At 43.5% G+C, this 20,082-nt stretch overlaps 1 protein-coding gene across 1 annotated transcript in view; it reads left to right on the top strand.

Moving 5' to 3' along the window:
* Positions 1-20,082, top strand: part of LOC138472757 (SPARC-like) — a 659,099-nt gene that overhangs the window by 343,855 nt on the left and 295,162 nt on the right. Inside the window, exon 4 of the mRNA XM_069611089.1 lies at positions 18,188-18,299. Within this exon, the coding sequence (XP_069467190.1) occupies positions 18,188-18,299 (112 nt within the window). The remainder of the gene's footprint in view (positions 1-18,187; positions 18,300-20,082) is intronic.

Here is a 20,082-nt window from a genome sequence, read left to right as displayed (position 1 = left end):
AAGGCCATGCCCGACCTGGGTGAGAGGGGTAACGTGGCTTATGTAGATGATGTCCTCATCAAAAGCTCAACTGTTGAGGAACACATAGCAGAGGTCCGTTATGTTCTGACACAGTTGAGGGCTGCCGGAGCAAAACTTTCCTTTCAGAAAGCACAGTGGTGTAGAACCCGTGTTCATTTCTTGGGGCATGAGATTACTCCCCAGGGTCTCTGTCCCCAGGAAAAGAAAGTGGAAGCACTCCAGAAACTGAAGGACCACACAACTCTGCGGGAACTAAGGAGCCTCCTTGGACTGACTAATTACAGCAGAAAGTTCATTGAGGGCTACGCAGAGATCACCAGACCCCTGATTCATCTTTTGAAGGGGGGGGTCAAGTGGGAATGGGGTCCAGAACAATCCGAGGCAGTAAGACAACTCAAAAGAAGCCTCTCACAAGCGCCTTGCCTAGCTTACCCTGTCAGAAACAAGGAGTTCTTCTTGAAGACAGGGTTCTCTAATACATGCTTGACTGCAGTATTATACCAAAAGCATGACAAGGTCAATAAAGTAATCTCCTATGCAAGCAAAACTTTATCCTTTGTGGAGGAAAAATTCAATGATTGTGAGAAGGCACTCCTGGCAACGGTGTGGGCATTGAAGAATTACCGCCCGTTTATCTGGGGGAACACATCATAGTGGAGACTCCACACCAGCCTCTGCAATATCTCCAAAGTGACAGAATCCGGGCTGGAAATGTGAGTCATTCCCGAATTACTTCCTGGATTCTGTCAATGCAAGGCTTTCCTGTGGAGGTCAGATATGGCCAAAACAAGAAGAGTCCCCTCGCGCAAGGTCTGGCTGACTTGCATGATTGTGCCAGAGAAAACTGTCCCGAGGACGAAAGTCTAAAAATCAAGGACAACATGGAGGCATACCTTAATTCCCCACACAAAGTCTTTGAAGAAGACAAGTGTGAGGGAATGCCCACTGTCTATGTGGATGGATGCTCTTACCATGTTGACAACAACGGGGAAAAAGAACTTGTGGCCGGCGTAGGGAATGCATGGGTGAATGAGTCCCCAGAACCCTCTGCTGGGTACAAGATTGGTCCCCGAAGTAGTCAAGTGGCAGAGTTGATGGCTTTGCATCAAGCCATCCTCACTGCTGTCCAACATCAACTCCACGAACTGGTCATAATCACAGATTCAGATTATGTACGGAACGGGTTCGTGGAGCACCTGGTTAATTGGAAAACCAGACGCATGTTATGTGCTAATAACAAACCCTTGAAACATGGGAAGTTAATTCGAAATATTGATGATCTGGTCACCTCGGATGGGATGACCATCTATTGGAAAAAGATCAAGGGTCATTCCAAAGTAGAGGGACCAGACAAAACTGGAAATGACTTAGCTGATCAGCTGGCCAAAACCGGGGACATCCAATGGGATCTAATAGAGATTGAGTCCCTGTTGGGGGAAATCCAGGTCACTACTATCACTAGGTCCCAGACACATGCTCACAATGATCTTTCAACTGCACAATGGAGTAAGGAGACACCAGATGCTAATTTGATTACAGCTCAAAAAGGGGATCCAATAATTGGTAAGTTTTATCAACACATTGAGGACCCTGAGAACTTTCCCCTGATGGATCCTGATTACATTGGGAAAGAGGACCTCAGAGTGTTGATGAAATGTCCAAAAATGTTCCGAATCCAAGACAGTTTGTTGGTAAGGAAATCCCAAGCTGGCCATGATCAGTGCGTGGTTCCTACCTCATTCCGAAGCCTGTTGTTAAGTCACACCCATGATGCGGTCATAGGGGGTTTCATACAACACTTGAAATCTTAAGAGAGGTTGCATACTGGCCACACATGGGGCAGGACCTCAACCAATACTTGAAGGCGTGTCTTGTGTGTGCACAATTTTAGACAACATCCCTCACACACCGTGCGCCTCTCCAAAAGAGGGGGATGACACTGCCATGGTCAGATTTGCAAGTAGATTTCATTGGGCCTGTGATTCGCTTCTCCAGGTGGAATAAGTACATGTTGACCATGACATGCTTATTTACTAAATGGGTGGAATGTCTCCCGGCCCCAAACTGCAAGCAGAAACAGCAGCTGCCTTGATGATCAACCACATCTTTTCGCGTTTTGGACTACCCCAAAGGATTGAGTCAGACAGAGGTAGCCATTTCACCAGCGAAGTCATGACAAAGATGTGGGAGATACTTGGGGTTAAAAGGAAGCTACATATTGCTTACCGGCTAGCCTCTAGTGGTGCAGTAGAATGTTACAACAAAACCATTGTGAGCATATTAAAAACGTTTGCGGCAGATTCTGGGCCAAGTTGGGATATTCGATTACCTCTTGTCCTAATGGTCATCAGATCTACCCCTTCATCTGCAACTAAAATGTCACCGTTTGGGTTGATGACTGGACGTAGGATGGTGCTTCCCCAGCATCTGCTTTACAGGACCCAAGAGCAGACATTGATCAATGCCTCCACAACTCATGAGTATGTTGAAAATTTAAGCAAACACCTTCAACATGCTTTTGCCTATGCTCAGCGAAATCTAGAAAGATCAGCCGATTGCATGAAGACCCACTATGACCTAAAGACCAGCAGAAAAGAATACAATGTAGGAGACCGGGTCTATCTATACAATTTCCAAAGGAACCAGGCTAAACAGCGAACATTTCTGCCTACCTGGAAGGGACCTTTTGAAACTGTAGACAAGATCTCACCAGTCGCCTACAAGATCTGCATCCCCAAAAGCAGTTTGGCGGAAGGGGAAGATAAGTGGGTCCATATTAATCAGCTACAGTGTTGCCATCCTAGGCACACTCTGCAGCAACTAAAGCAGTCTTCTGGAACCCCAGAGGGGACTACTCCAGATCAATAAACTCCCACTCTAAAACCAGTCCACACATAGTCTATAAAATACAATAATGCAAAATGTCTCCTGATTTATAAAATGTATATGTCCGCCCCACTACATTACTAGTGGTGGAGAAATGTCTACGAATATGTTTTTGCTTTGTCATCCTAGGAGAGATAACCTATAGTTGACTGGAAACCACGGAGACTGACCAAGGAGGACGACCCGGGGACTGGGAGCAAAGATCCGAGGGGTCCAGGGTATCGCTCAATACTCCCATCAGGACTGGCGAGGAGAACCGATCGATCCACCCCTAATGGAGGAAAAGATGCTGAACTTTGCCATTTGTGGAATCCGGAGAGATGAGGCAAACATCCCAGTCTTGTGAAGTTCCATTGATGAAAGATCAACGGCCATCGCAAGAGGGGGGCTTGTGGGATGCATCAACCCACTCATCCAAGCCCTGCAACTACACTGTGCATTGCTGGCAGCAGAAACATCAGAATGGCCACTGGAAAGCATGCTGCTCGCTCAAAATCATCCAAAAATGCACAGTGAAAACCTAAAAAATAGGCCGCCATCCACTTTTGCCTATCTTAGTGAGCACAGGAGATCACTGGCCAAAACCACCATATAGCTATCCACCAAGAAGCCTGAAACCACTCGGAAATAGCAATGCTGATTGCAAAAGAAACAGAGATAGTTTCAAAAATCAGTTTTTATTTGGTGTCAAAATGTGCTAAAATCATGGCTCACAAAACCACCAAAAAGATCCAACCTTCTTGTTGGGTGTTCCACATTACTCTACAGCAAGAATCCACATCAATACAATGTCAGCAAGAATCATATGTTCTCAGAGCAAAATCCCCTATTTTAAAGATACTGATGGAAAGACAGCTGTCAAAAATGGGTGTAATACCGTTGCTCGCCTCTACCAGAAAGCCGGCATTTTAAAACCATTTTTGTAAAGTTAAACAATTGAACTCAAATTATGCCAAAGAAGAGAATTCCATCAAAATGCCATATAGAGTGCCACACATTGATTTAATGTGGAAAAAGACTCATTTTCTAGGTAAAAGCAAAGGGGAGGGATTTCAGTTAAGCCATAAACACAGCATCAATCTGACGCATTCTGACACGCTGATCCTTTCTCCAGTCAGGGGACAGGGAATTCTCTGACCTATCAAATCCTTAGAGGGTTGGGCATAGAGAATCAGCCTACCCAACCAATTTGGTAACACATAAATAAGGACTGCTAGGACAGATGAGGGACACACTCTTTTCCACTACTCACCGATTCCTGCGAAGCACCCTGCCGGACCAGATCCAGACAATATCCAGACAGAGATTGCAGACTCCAGATCTACATCCAAAGACCAGAACTTAGAATCCAGACTCCAGAACTTTGAAGCAGAGAGGCCTAAACCAAAAGCTGAACCCTTCTCAGCAGGCCTGCAGAATCTAGCAACCTGATTCTCACCTTTAACAGCCGGGCTGTGCTGTTTGCTTCTAGCTAAGAACCCTGTGCTAGAACTCAGATCAAGACCCAGAAAGCAGAGCTGTATCCTGAACCCATCAGATCCAGTCCAAGGGACCGAGCAGACCAAAGACCATGCTGTGAGCAGAACCCAGTGACTGAGACCTGTCCGGTGGCAAGTGAAGTTAAACCCTTGACCAGATCTTTGACGAGGCGCATTCCATTCCAAAGACTAGGAGTGAGTATCTAGTCTAGAACTGTCCTTAACCAAGCTCTTAGTTTAAAGTAATCCTCTTCCATCCATTTCAACCTGTTCAGAACTGCATTATAGAATCATGTGTCCATCCTTTTGATTTCAAATCTGTAAGGCACGATCTGTCATTTTGAAATCTTGACTTTTTTCTGAAAAATCTACCTTCACAAAAACCTCTGTAACTTTTGAACCGCAATCGATTTCCTTATAGTTTTTCCGTAATTGCGTTTCACGCATACGCAAAAAGGGCAGCTAATTGCAATTTAGCTCAATTTCAACACACGTCAGAATCGCTGTTTCTTGTTTGTAACTGCTGAATTTCGTTTTCAGTTTGATAACCATTCATGAATCATTGCTAGTGTTGACCTGAACCAATCCAAAGTAACTACCACTTATCCTGAATCTCTTTTAGTGAATTAAAACCATTTTAGCATATTTTCCCTTTCATGACAATCACATTCAAAAGTATTTTTTCCTGTTTTGAAATCATTCCTGTGTCTCTCTAAGCTTGCTGGGGGAACTGGAATTGAACTCCCTTCTTAATTGTAATCCTGAAACCTGTGTGCCCTCATTTCCATCTCTTCATATTGCATAGGGGAGAGTGAGTAGTCACAGGGGAAAAAGTGATCATATTATCTTTTGTTGAAATCATATCAAGTTTATTTCTGTGTTGCATTCTTTCCATCTTGCGTTTCCTTGAATCATAAAAGTATTCTCTGCTACCTTATTCTCCTATTCCAACTCCTTACTGATTAAAGAGATTCTGATATTGTAATATTACCCATTGCTGATCATTGTCATATTCATAATAATGAATTCCAAATAAACCTTTTAATTTGCAAAACATACCTACTTCTTGGCTCAGTGAGGTCAGGGGGATTCAAAGAGAGGGACATTATATAAGGGTTCATCATCCAGATTTAAAGAACTTTGACATAAAAATATATAAATAAGGGCTTCCATTTAGCATCCCAGACTAGGCACTGACTTAGTTGGAGTGCTGCATTGAAGTCACTTACATGGCTCTAATTTTTCCTCTCATTAATCCCTGATCCTCTTTTGTTTCTATGTCCGTCATGTTTGAACACATGTTTCATTTTCATTTAACTTGTTCCATCTTTATATTCTTGTGTTATTTCACCCTCTCCCATCTCCTGACCTAACAGCCCCATAAAGAATTTCTATATTTTTTTTACGAGGCAGATCACTTTCTATTTTTGCTTCTCCAGTTGCAAGGTAGTTTGATACAAACCCTGTAGCTTTATACAAACTGTTGTGTACACTTGTTTGATGGTTGCCTTGCATTTGGCAAATATCCTCTTGTTATATTATTGTCTCTCTTTAATCCGTTCTCTTACTCCATCCAACTCAATGTTTGTTTTACCTCTTAACCACTCCATAGATCTCTGGATGATAAAACAATATTATTCAATGTACTATTCCATTGCTTTTAAGAAATTATTCTATATCTTGCAAAACGAATTGGACCCCCTTATCGGTCAAAATGATGATGGGATACCCTTCTCTCTATTTGTTTATCACATCCAGGTCACCGAAAATCCTGTCTGATCCTTTGGTTTGTCTTTGCCATTGTTTCATGGCCTTCATGTGGCAGTTCTATTACATTGTCTCTCAGATGTGCAGGAGGAATAATGTGGTCCACTCTAAATGCTAAAGCATTCTCAGTGTGCAAATTATTCTTGAATCTCTGCAGTGATTCACATTTGAGTTCTTGTATTAACGTCTTGTTTATTTCCAATTCCTATATAACATCATTTACCCTATTTAGCTGCTCATCTTATGATATAGTTCTGCCCTATTCTTCCTTTGATACTGTACTTTGTTCTATTGCTAATATTGTGTCGATAATATTGTAAGGAAACCATGGCATCAACAGTAAGACAGACACAAGTGACCACAGTTCAAGGGTGTTTATCGAACTTCAAAAAGGGTTTGAAAAACATCTATCTAATTGTAAATCTACAGATGGGAGTATGCGAAGACCATCAAATTATAATAACACAGTCCTAGTGGTGTCTCGTGAAAATAGAAGGGCCTATACTAATAAACCTATTGCCAATCCTTACCTCTATATACAAATAGTGTGGGAAATAGTGTTACAACAAAGAAAGAAGTGTTCACAAAATGATATATCAGGATGTAGGTTTTGCTTCCCCACGTTATCAGCACGGGACAAGGCAGTTCACTTGAGCGTAGCACAGTCTGGCTTCTTTTAGCATGAGGATACATTTCAATCATTAGCATTAGGACCTTCTGTGCTCAAGTCTCTTTCTTCTCAAAGTCTCTTCATTCAGAGGGTCTTATGTGACCATATAAACAACAAGTTATTTTCCCCTTTAGATTTTCACATGTATTCACTTTATGTGATTCACTATTCACCCCAGATCCCCCTCAGCCAGGCTCAGATCCCTTTCCCACAATGTTCGTCACTTTGGATCCCCCTCATCCGGGCTTTTGATCCTTTTAACACAATGTTGGTAGGATATTCCTTTTTGGGTGACTCACAGTTCACCCCGGATCCCCCTCAGCTGGGCTCAGACCCCTTTAACACATTTAGTCTCACTCAGTCGGCCTCAGAACAATTTAAATTTTACATCAAGTATCTAAGACTTTTGAAAGTGCTCAGGGTTTGGCTTAACCTGTTGCAGGACCACTTCGATTTCACAATTTCTCTTCTTTTAACATTCATCACCTTTCAGTTGGATACCTAAAAGAGACATTTGAATTAGCACCCATTTGGCGCCAGACCACTCTGTCTATGGTATTGTATCTTAGCTTCAAAGTGCATTCACTCCTCTGCTGTTTTAATTATATTCATGTCACTTGTCACATACGCTTCATACACTTTTCTCTTCAATCTTCTTTATACAATGCTGCCACTTGCAACCTTGGTCTCCACACAGATCAGTCTGGTATAAGTCTCCCCAACTCACCGGCTGTGCTGACTTCACTGCTGCTGCTTTGTTGTAGCAGCCAAGGACAGTACCATGGCAGAAAACAATACTCCTCGCCTTGTCTATTGATGCGGGAGGCCCCCGGGTACCTCCGACACACAATGCAGGTTTCTTCAGCTTTGATTCAAGGTCTTACATTTCCATTTCTCGAAGGCTCATGAAAGTTACGGTCTTTTAGTGAAAAGGTCAAGGGCACTTCCTTCTTTGCAGTCCTCTTCGGCCTTGCTGTCTTTTGCCTTGTGTTAAACTGCCATCTTGGAACTGCTGCTTCCTTGTGTGCTTTGCCCTGCTCAGAGCGTGCTTTTGTGCTCCGCCTTTTATCCATGTGGGAAGTATAATGAAAGTCAGGTGTGTGTGTAATGGTCAGTAATTGCCTGACCCTGCCTGACCATTGTATTGGGACACATCGGCTTGGGTGGTAGTCCCTTTTGCTCTCAGAGTGAGCTGTCCATGAGAAAGTGTTTGTGTAGGAAAAGGGGAAGGGGTTGAGTTCATAAATATCCTACCTGGCAGGATGGGGTAAAGGTGTTTTAGGGAAGGGGATACCGCGTCTCACCATTCAGTGTCACACTTCCAATCCCCGAAGACCCCTCAACCAGGTGATCCTCCTGTACTGATCGACCCAGAGGAACTGGATCCAAAAGTGATGGCTGTGTGCTGGCCACCTGGCTGACAAATCCCTGGGCACTAGCGGGTGAGACACCTTCAGATTTCTAACATACCCTTTCTCTATGCGAAATGAATATGGCTGGTCTTGTCCAGGTTCTTCACTGTTAAGACCTGGGAAAGAACAGGGATGAGATATATCGAAGGATTCTCGCATATTCAACAGGTTTTTCTTCATTTGTGCAGGCAGAGGTGAGGTGTTTTTATTGGTCTCTCGAAAATAACCAACAAACTGGTCTCTCGGGGTTGGCTCTGGTTTTATGGGTTCTTTCTGTCTTGTAGGAGGTTCATGGGGTTCCGTCTCCTCCGGGTCCCATATTGGAGAGTTTTGGGAATAGTAAGTAGAGTGCCAACAGTCTTGGGATGAAAACTCTCTATAGGAAGGTGGGGTTTCCTGCAAAAGAGTGGCAAATGTAGGGAAGTCCCGCCCCACAATGAATTCTTTGGGAAGCCCTGGAATGATGGCTGAAGATATCAGACATGATTCGTCCCTGATGTTAATGTACACAGGGATCTTGGGGTATATTTTGTTATCCCAGTGGACACATGTAACTCTAACTAGGGTAGCATTCTCAAGATCCGTTGTTGTGACCAAATTGGCCCTTATGGCGGTTTGCTTGCTACCTGAGTCAATTAATGCTATCACTTGTTTCCCATTTTCCCAGGCCTTTTCATATGTGAAGTCAGCAGAAGGCTGACACAAACATATGGTGAAAGGGTTCCAAATCTTCTTCGGGTTCTTCCCACTCTTCTACTTTTAAACAGCATATTTCCATAGGTTCTTCTTTTACATTTTTGGGACAGTTCTGGCCAAATGGCCAGTTTCTCTACATGAAAAGCAGATAAGGGGGTTGGTCTTCTTCCTGGAGGTTCCTCCCTTTTACTTTCTTTTCTATTTCTAGGGTCAGGTACTTTAGCTTCCATTGTTTCCTTCGGAATGCACTCCTTGTTTGCCTACTACCTGGGGTTGGGGTGGTGGGTAGGTTTGTAATCTTTCCATTCCTCACCTCGATGTACCGAGTGGAAGTGTTTGGCTGCATCTGAGTGGTTTTGGACAGTCTCAATGGCCATGCCTAGGGGAGGTCGATTTAATTGTAATACTGCCTTCTGCAGAAAAGGGGGTAAAGAATTGGTGAATTGTTCTAAAGTAAGTTGGCGGAGTTGGCTGCTGAGTTGCAGTCTGTGGCAGTCTACTCTCCTTACCAGAGTCCTTCTACGCTTTCCTGCTGAGTTTTGTGGGTAGACCCATAAAACCCCTTGCTAACCGCAGAGCGGCCGCAGAGTTGGCTGCTGAGTTGCAGTCTGTGGCAGTTTACTCTCCTTACCAGAGTCCTTCTACGCTTTCCTGCTGAGATTTGTGGGTGGAGCCATAAAACCCCTTGCTAACCGCGGAGCAGCCGCAGAGTTGGCTGCTGAGTTGCAGTCTGTGGCAGTCCGTGAGCAGGCTAGGCAGGCGCCCCTTTGCCAACATGGAGGTCAGAAAGGGGGAAATGCCCTCCTCACCGACATCGGGAGCCAAAGATGAGGACTCGCGTTGGATGAGAAGCTCAAGCTCAAGGCTTGCTTCCCACAGATTCAATCTCCCTCGCCCGCCAGGCCACACCGCATCAAGACAAAGACATCCCCCAAAATCAGGGCTTCACAGTGCCAGCCCCTCAGTTCATTTACAACATGAGACCTCCTTGGAAGAATTTCACCAAGGCTTGGGTGAAGCCCCGGTGCCTTGCCTTGGAAAAGATGCACCCAGCGAGGAAATGCTCCAAACTCGACTCACCGCTGCCAAAGCCTCCTGTGAGGCCCGGGAGCAGAACTTGCCGCTGGACTTGGGTGGGCTGCGAGAGAACGGCATGCGGCTCCCCGACTCGGGTCGCACAACACAGCCCAGGAGGGCTTACAAACATCACCTACCGTAACTTTGGAGCCTGTTACGTCCGGATCGGCACGGGACTGCACGGTCAGCCCAAGTCAGAGGATTCCTCGTTGCGGAAACGAAGATCCGCCGGGATCCACTTCCCCTGCTACCAGCTTGCAGGAAAATGTGCTGGAAGCACGATTGGCTGCGCCGCGTCATCGGAGGAGAAGGCTGTGCACGCCCAAGTTCACGCGGCTGAAAATGAGGCTCCACTTCCTCATGGGGGTGATGCCAAAGACAAATACACTAAGGAGAACAGTTCAACAGAAGATTTCCAACCTGTCTTGCCTCAAACTCATTCGAGTGCAGACAGTGAAACCCTTTCCACTGACTCTCTGCATCCATTTATTTTTCCAAAAAAAACCGCACAAAGCACATCCTCTTCTAAGCAAAAAAAAAAAAAATCAAAAGAAAAAGAAAGGACCACTTGGTCAAGCAATACGCAATAAAAATAAGAAATCTTCGGATCAGCTTCTGACTAACTCAGCGATCTGCAGTTCTTTAAAAGAATATTTTGTCAGTCAAGGGAAACGAAATACGACGTTCTCCTTGAACTGACCAATGCAGAACTGCTGGACGCAACGTCAGACCTCGCTGGGGGTCCAAAAGCACGCAAGTTTCCTTATACACCAAAGGAGGGTATTCCAAATCTTGCTGAGAACGAAAATATCCTGTGGATTCTCCCCCATCTGAAAGTACAAAAGAAGTCTTTCTTGTATTACCTGCTAGTCCAAAAACTGTCTCTCTAAATCTTTTTCCAACGAGACTATCTCCCTTGCTTTCAGAACCTTCTCGGACGGATAATCCTAAGGGTCCAATGTGCCCTCTCCTTGTCCCTCAAAGTATCGAGGATCTGCCAACCGCCACTCCAGCCACAATTCAACTACACCAGGACCCATCTGCTGCTTTGTCGGATAAAGAGCCCCACTTACCAAAGACACAACCACAACCTTTTGCTCCACCTCGCTCCCTAATATCTCACCTCGAAGGAAGAGCGGAGGGGGAAGTCAAACTGAGGGAGTCCTAAAGGAAACACCACCCCAAAACCGCGATCTGACAACATTGATGTCAGCTTTGACGATTGCGCTCACTCCATTCGGGAAACTTTACGAAGCCATAAATGACACGTTAAAAGACCAAACTACTTTGTTTGCAATGACTCACACCAAAATGACATACTTCGAAGGATATATAACTGCAAAAGAAAAAATTGACAGCGTTATATATGACAAAATCATAGGGGACCCAACACGAAACAATCCTGCAATACCAATCCCTCCACCCCACCCAATCTTAATCAAGGACACAAGAGACTGTGCTTCACAGACAGATCCAATTATCGAAAAAGAAACAGAACTGGGGGCGAAGATTCAGTCAGCAGTCAAGCGGGTTTCCAAAAAAATCTGCTTCGACTTTGGGAAAGAGCTTGCAAAAAATCAAAAAGCAAAAGAAAATACCGAACCCCCCCGCAAATTCCTATTTGAAGGAGTCAAAAAGGGAATGGCTAAATCATGCCTGAAAGAAACAGCATCAAAACAAATACACCTCACATTTCTGACAAGCACAGCGAAAGTCTCAACAAAAGGAACATCAGTCCAGTCAAACAAACTGAATGGAGATCAAAAAAATCCCATCCTTCAAGGTTCGGCGACAGCCTCTTCAACTTTCCTCTTAGCCGGCCAGGTCCTGGGAAACGGCTTGGGCCCTCAGCTGGAAAACAACGTTTTGACCTGAAAAAACCCACCAATTCCTGTGTCTCCCCACAATCTCCCATCCAGGTCTGTCATTTTGTTAGAAGCCCCTCACAGATTTCGTTGGCACAGTCACCAATTACTGTAGAAGATTTCCTGAGAGATGAAACCTCAATGAACATCACTCTTCATTCATCCCCAGAGAGCTGCAGTCAAAGACTAACTGAAAAACATGACCAGGAACGATCATCAACGAATAGAAATTGTGCAACACCCCCAACATCAAAAAAACGAAAGACAAACAGCGATAAAAAAAAGGACTGGCACTGCTCAAACCCGAGATACCCACGAGGACCGGATTCCTTAAGAGAGAAACCTGTGTCACAAAAAAGGAACATCGCGGAATTAAAATCTCCTATCTACACCGTCAACAACCGGAAAGACGATCTAAATCTGCATAAAAGATCAAAAGAATCCACTGAACAGAAAGAAAAAAATCATTTCAGTGACAGAAATTTGACCCAAAAAACCACAAAACAACAAAGGCTTGCTTCTGCGATAGTCCTTAAGCTGGAACAGATCCCGGCAAACTTCGAGAGGACAACCCTAAAGAGGGGAACGGTATTGAAAATCTTGAAACGCATAAGAGATCTCGAAGATTTGATGACAGAGGACCTTATACTTGTAGAGCCCTACCATAAAGATCAAAAAGCAAAGGCGTATCTACATGTAAGCGCAGAAGCAAATGGCAGATGGTCCAAAGAAGGCGAAGCAGACCTTCTGAAAAAGGGTTACTTTATTACAGAGGTAAAAAGATCACTGAATGATTGGAAACTCCAAACTAAGAGGAATACTTACCCGCTTGGGAAAACTCACTACAGGTCAAGAACAGAGTCCAACATGCAGAACCTGACTCAGTCTTCAAGGAGAGACCCGGTCTCATCGTCGTCCAACACCGGAAAGAGCAAAAAACAACACTCTCCGAGCTGGAAATTTACTGAAAAGAATTTGCACAGACAGAGTGAAATCCAAGAAGACAGACTTCCCATCAAGAGTAGGAACCTGTCCTATTCTGAAACCAAGACTGAACAAAAACAGTCCGACAGAAGCTACAAATCATTGAGACATTCGGAGCACTCAGCAGTTAAGAAGAATCTGTCAACATTCGCACCGATTAAGCAGCTCCTGGCATGGCTTCCGAAAAACCTCTTCAAGCCATTTAAAGAAATAGCAACAAACATCATCTAGAAAACAGAAGGAATATATCAAAGACGGAATAAGCCAAAAAGCCCAAAGACAGGAATTAGACCTTCAATCTCGAACACTTAAAATGATGTCCTGGAACACCATGGGCTTTGCTCACCTCACAAAACCTGGACGAGTTAACCTTGGTGACTTCGACATTATCACCCTTCAAGAAACTTGGTTACTCGCTCCCCCAACAATTAATGGTTTCTCAGTTGTAGTTTCTCCAGCAAAAAAGGCTGTTTAGGCCGTCCATCAGCTGGCCTTCTAGTGGCAGTCAGATCCGGCTCAGGACTCTAAATCCAGAAGAAGATAGCTGCAACTGAAACTCACTTAGCAGTATTGATAAAGTCGGATCGACTGGTCGGGAATAGCCAAACATTGACCTCTTCTTTGATTACCATAATCACAACCTATTGGAATCCTCAAGTTATCTCAGACAGACTTTTCCTAGCATCCATCGAAACTGAGATTGATGGCATAATGACCACCCAGGACAACCCCCTCATAATTTTAAGTGGGGACTTAAACGCCAAATGCCCGACGGGACCCTCAAAAGGCCCCTTGTCGCGCCCAATAAGCCAGGTAGAATCACGGGGCAAACAATGGCAATCACTTATGGATTCCAGAAATGTTTTCAACATCGCTCACTCTCTTCCTCAGGCCGTCTACATCCCAACCTGGGAAAGATGTTCGCAAGAAGGGACGATAGACTACATATTTGTATCAGAGGCGATGCTGGGCCGAATAACATCTTTTGAGGTCTTAAGGGCCGAAGTAAGCGACCACAACATCTTGAAAATTTCATGGCCGTCCATAGGGGGTGACAAAATCCAAATGCCGGAAAAAATTGAATCAATTGCCCAAGGAAACCGCCTTAGGCTCACAGTAGAGCGAATCAAGGAACTGTCCAAAAATTACTCAACGCACTGCTCAAGGGGCAACAGGGAGGCATCTAACTCCACTGATTACCAAACCTTATTGGTTCCGTACTTGATAACCAGGAAGCCAAACCAAAAGGTAACGCAACAACCATTACATACCTATGACACAGAGTTGGTAATGAAACGTCGCATTCTGAGGAAGTTGAAGAAGCAGGCAGCAACTTCTGAATCAGCTGGACAAAGAGCACTCTACCTACAGGAACAAAAGCTGTACAAATTCTGGCTAAGACACCAAAGAGTCCTCCTGTATCAACGTGACTCAGAAGAAATGCTGAGAAAATTGGCACCCACGAACTCAGGTGCTTTCTGGCAACTAATAAAGAACACAGAAGACGGGGCAACCGCAAAAGGGTCAAACAATGTACCCGAAGAAGCATGGAAACTACATTTCTCCACGATTTTCCAAATCCCTGGGAAATCAGTACCGCCTTCGGGGTCTGAGTTAAAATCAACCACCTGGGAAGATTTTTCAAACAAAGAAGACATTGTTTTGGCCATCAGGCGTCTTGAATCTTCCAGAGCTCTGGGCCCAGATGGCATCACCAACATAGATTTAAAAAACCACCCGGAGGAGTGGGCGAACTTTATTGGTCAAGTATTCAAAAAATGCAGCATGACAAGATCGATCCCGAACTCATGGCGCACTGCAGTGATCGCCCCCATCTACAAAAAAGGAGATAGAACTAAGCCAGGAAACTACCGCCACATAGCACTTTCGGACACAATTGGTAAACTCTACGGGTCATTTCTCCTAAAATGTTTCCACACCTGCGCCAAATCTGCCCCGTGCCAAGACCCTTTCCAAACAGGGTTCTTGAAAAACTCAGGGACCACGGCCAACATCATGATGTTAAGCGTCATAAAGGCTTAACTCACATCAAAGCCTGGGAAAGTATACCTGGCGTTCATTGACCTTAGTCAAGCTTTTGATCAAATAGACAGAACCTTGCTGTGGTCCAAATTGGAAAAATGGAATTGTCCGAACAATATTCTCGATCCAATAAAGGCCTTCCACGACAGAACGTCAATTAGGGTAAAGTTGGACCAAGCTGGAAACCTGGAGTGAAGCAAGGCTGCCCTTTGGCCCGGCCCTCTTCATCTCCTTTCTCGGAGATCTCAAAGAAAATTCCAGCGAGATAGGATCTTTTCCTCCGAAAATTGGTGAGACGTCTGTGACTTGTTTACTTTATGCCGATGATATCATCCTTGTTGACCAGACTGAAATTGGTCTACAAAGGCAGCTTGACAATTTAGCTAATTACATCTCAAATAACAATCTAGAGATGAATAAGGAGAAAACAAAAATCTTGACCCTTGGAAAGCAGCAAAATAAGAACTAAAAAAACTTCAGATGGCGCATCGAAGACTCGACTATTGAAGTAGTGCAGTCCTTTAAATATCTCAGTGTGATGCTGGACAATTCAAATTCTGAGACCTCGATGCAAAACTATCTATAGGACAAAATTCGCAAACTCACTTCTCAGGATAAAATAATTGACCGAAAATACGGTCGATTCTCACTTCTCCCGGCCATAAAGTTTTACAAGGGCAAAGTAATCCCAAGCTTGGCATACGGATGTGAGGCAATGCCAGCGATTCCCTCAGCGATTTGGCCTAAATTGGAAGCCTACTTCTGGCGGAACGTCCTTCAGCTCCCAAGTTCTACTTCCATCTCGATCATCAGAAGAGAACTGGGAATTCTCTCCCTGAAAGCGGCCATCGAGACAGGCGAAATGGCGCTTTTTAGAAAAATATTAATGGAAGACTCACCACCTGTGTACAACATAATTAAAGCAGAAATGACGGAAGGAAGGAGCAAACCTCTTGCCACCTGGGCAGCCAAGCAACGTGCACACTTGGTCAATAGTGGATGCTCTGAAGACGAACTGACCCAAAACCCCACGAAAATCAAACGGAACATGGACCTCTTGGACTGGATAGAGACTCTTACATTAGCAGGAAACAACAAACTTCTCACCCACTTGAACTTCAAGCCCAAAAAATTACATTCAACTACTGAAGTCCTGAAAAGATTCCCGGACAAGGCTTTAAGATCAATTTTTTTGAGAAGTCGTCTCAACCTTCTTCCGACAAATGAAATCAGGGCCATAAGAGGTCAATCAAAAACCAATCTCTGCGAAACTAATCAGGAGCCGGAATCAGTAAAGCACATCTTGATGCACTGCCCCAAAACGGAAAAATGGAGAAAAGCATATCTGGGCCCACTGATTAATCCCAATCTCCTGTACGAAGAAGACGTCTGGTGGAATCGACTTCTGAGCGGTTCCAGAACTACATGGTCAATAGCAACTGCAAAAATTTTAAAAGCAGCCTTAGAGGCCTGTTCCCTTAAATCAAGCGAAGCCGACCAACTAAGTCCTGACTAAACGCTGAACCTGGATTTGAACTCAAACACTGAATACCAGAAGGGAACGTGTTCTCTCTGCGATAAAGAAACTTTTAACAAGGCTAAAGAAACTTCAAGATTTTCTTTTTTTTCTTTCTTCTGACTTCTTTCTTACTCTTCTTTTTCTAGCCTTCTTCTCTACTTTTCTTTGCAAAATCATTTATTTGATAAAAGCAAATAAAAAAAAATAAAAACAAATAAAAAAAAGTAATAATTTCTACCAATTCTTCCATTGTTTTGTTATTAATCCAAAGTGTGATGGTATTTTTAATATGTTCTCCCATTTTAAGGGGGGGTTCTACAGGATTTATTCTAATGGCTCTCAATTTTTGCTGATAGAAGTTACAAGTTTGGCCTACTCTTTTCAATAGCACTTATGGATATACAGGTGGCTCCCTGGGCAAGATTAAGTAGTTGGTAGGCGGTCTGTAATTCACCTTTCAACAGGGGCCCAAGTAACATCTTTTTTAATTTTCTTTCCATCCTAACTGCTCAGCTAACCATTCAAATTTCAGAAAGAAGTTCCCTAGATCTTCCCCTTCTAGGTATGGTTGAAGTATCCCCTGTGGTAGTAGGGGTAGGGCTTGCAACTCAACCAATTTCATCAAGTTTCCTTGAAGCCTAACTTCAGCCTGAATTTAGGACAGCTGCTAGGTCGGCCATTTCTTCCGGTGGGGTAAGGGCTCCTCCATTGGGTTTTCCTGAATCAGAAATAAAATGGATCTCGACTCCTTCAGATAAGGTTTCGAAATCGTCTGACGCCTCTGAGTCCAATTTCGCCAAAGGAAATGACTTAGAGTGGTCTCTAACCCTGATGGACCAGGGACTGATGGTAACTTGGTACCAAAAAATAAAAGTTTGGTAGAGGGGGATTTAGGGCAATAGGTCTAATGAAGGTATGGGCTGGCCGTGTTTTTAATATTATTCGATCCCACTGTTGGATATTATAATGAGATAGTGGGAATGTGTCTACTAACACTTGGGTTTTAGAAACAAGTCTCGTTGAGCATTTGGGATGCGCAGCTAAGAGAGCAAAGCCTCTTTAAGAGTGGTTACACGGTCAGAGTCAAGGAGTTCAACAAGTTTCTGTTCCCCTTCTGGAGGTATAATAATTATCAGCATGGATTCTCTATTTTTATCAATCAAATCACATCCTACTGCTGACACCACATGTAAGGAAACCATAGCATCAAGAGTAAGACAGATACAAGTGACCACAGTTCAAGGGTGATTATTGAACTTTAAAAAGGGTTTGAAAAATGCCTATCTAATCCTAAATCTACAGATGATAGCAAGCTACAACCATCAAATAATAATAACTCAGTCCTAGTGGTGTCTTGTCAAAATAAAAGGGCCTATACTTATAAACCTTTTGGCAATCCTTACCTCTAAATATAAATAGTGTGGGAAATAGTGTTACAAAAAAGAAAGACGTGTTCACAAAATGATATGTCAGGATGTTTAGTTTGCGGGCCTCCCTTCCCCACGTTTTCAGCACAGGACAAGGCGGTTCACTCGAGCGTAGCACAGTCTCTGGTTTCATTAGCACGAGGGTACAGTTCAATCATTAGCATCAGGACCTTCTGTGCTGAAGTCACCCTGCTACTCGCTTTGCACGCTTTTTTAGCCCACCCTTGCTTCTCCCCACCCACTGTGCAACAGAAAAACAATATAGAAAACATGCAATACATTAAATTAAATAAACAAATGTGTATTTTGTTTCTCCCTCCTATTTTTGTATCCCTCCTCCAGTTGAACTCTGTGAACTCATAAAGTGCAGGAAACCAGCAGGAGCCTGGTGCCAGGTGGTGGAAGAAAATTGTGTCAAGATTCCCAAGTGTCTCTGTCCACAGACTTGCTCCAGGTTGGAACAAAATTGGAATGGGCTGCAACTCATGGCATCCAAAACGTGCTTATTTGTTTCATTGAATTTTTACATGGTCAATAAACTACATTTTAGGGTTACTGTATATATTCATATTTTACAATCGTATCTTCTCGACAGACCCCCTCACTAAGTGACAAATCACAAAGTGAGCATTCAGTTTACACAAATAGGAGCATGCAGTGGGGAGTGGCTCCTGGAATGTATTTCCATGGGTATACAAAGTGTATGGTACCAGACATATATAAGGCTTGAATGGGTTTGCAGGACACTCTAGGTGGGGTTTTACTTATTTCACAAAACTATGATCCAGAAGTATTTTAAGGGTATTTGAAGTTCCACAGACCTCCAGAACCTTTAAGACGTTTATGTTTTTTATGTTTGTGTTAAGTGCATAACTATTGTAGGCCTACAAAGGTATTGTTAATTCTTTTGTAAAGTGTGGATTGAGAAGTCCAGAGCCTTTATGTCAAGAAGAATGTCAAAGGCAATGAATGTCAAAGGCTTTAAGTCAGAGGTAATTGATTCCAGCAGGTATCACTTATAAAGGAAAATTAAATGTGCAAAACATAAAGAGATACTTGACAATAGCAATCATTACCAAGCTATATTTGTCTAGTCTTTCACAGGTACAAATGCCATTAATCCCTACAATTGCAATGTTACCCATCTGAAGGGTACTCGTTTAAGTGCCACCAGAGGAATAAATGGCTGAATCATGCATGCCAGACATGTGGCAGAGTCTGTCCCAGCCCTTTCAGAGGTACCTACCTACAATTAACTTTCAGAATTAGCCGTATATATATATATATTTTTTTTTTTTTTTGAGAACCCAAATGATCTGCAAAACAGAGGCCGCATTGTACATTACAATGGTGACACTTAAAATTATGCTTTTATCATATACATCTCAAAATGTGAAAGAACATGTCTTCTCAATGGCTAGGGGTGAGCCCTGGCTTTAAGGACAAGAAACGCACAGGGTGCCATTTCTCTCTGAACCTGGAGAACTGGAGCCTGACTCATACGTAAGTGGGCCTTGAGATTATTTTGTCATTTTCTCATCCTCTGCACATGGAGAAGGACCCTTATGGCCATGCTGATAGATACTCCAAAGGAATCCAAGTTGATTGATGGGTAGGAGAGAATAGGTTTTTACATTAAACAACCACCCAAACGTTTGGTGAAGAGAACACTTGATGAGTATCTACCCTCAACTTCAGATATTCATAACTTGAATCTGCCTGTCATCTGAATAGAGGAGGTCTAGAATGCCACCACATGGAGAGGCCTTCAAGTATTGCAAGCCGTTGGTGAACACTTAGGGAGGACTTAAGGAGCAAATGTCTGCCAGAAGGAAAAGGACCCGAATAGACATTGGCCTTGCTGAGTCTAAATGTGGAGAATATTTCTTTTTATTTTATATCTATTAAGTGCATTATGGTTTTACAAGGAAAACCTTTTACACCATTTATTTATTCACATTTGTACAGTGCACAGCAGTCCTTAGGCATCGTGGCGCTAGTTACATAGACGATGTACCGGTTTAGTTACATAGTACAGAAGGCATAGTAAAAATGCTAGCAGTACATTCTTAGTTACAGGGAAAGAAAATCAGACAGAGGCAGGCTTAACATGTAGAGGAAGAGTACAGCTCGGTAGAGAAGGGGTTAGTTGAAGAGGGTGGTTTTTAAGGCTTTCCTGAATGCTAGGAGGGAAGGTTCTGCTCTTAGTGAGTTAGGGAGGGAATTCCATAGTTTGG

Source organism: Ambystoma mexicanum, chromosome 8, assembly GCF_040938575.1.
Source record: "Ambystoma mexicanum isolate Mex_15411 chromosome 8, UKY_AmexF1_1, whole genome shotgun sequence".
NCBI classification, from domain to species: domain Eukaryota; kingdom Metazoa; phylum Chordata; class Amphibia; order Caudata; family Ambystomatidae; genus Ambystoma; species Ambystoma mexicanum.
This window is presented reverse-complemented; position numbering and strand designations above follow the sequence as displayed.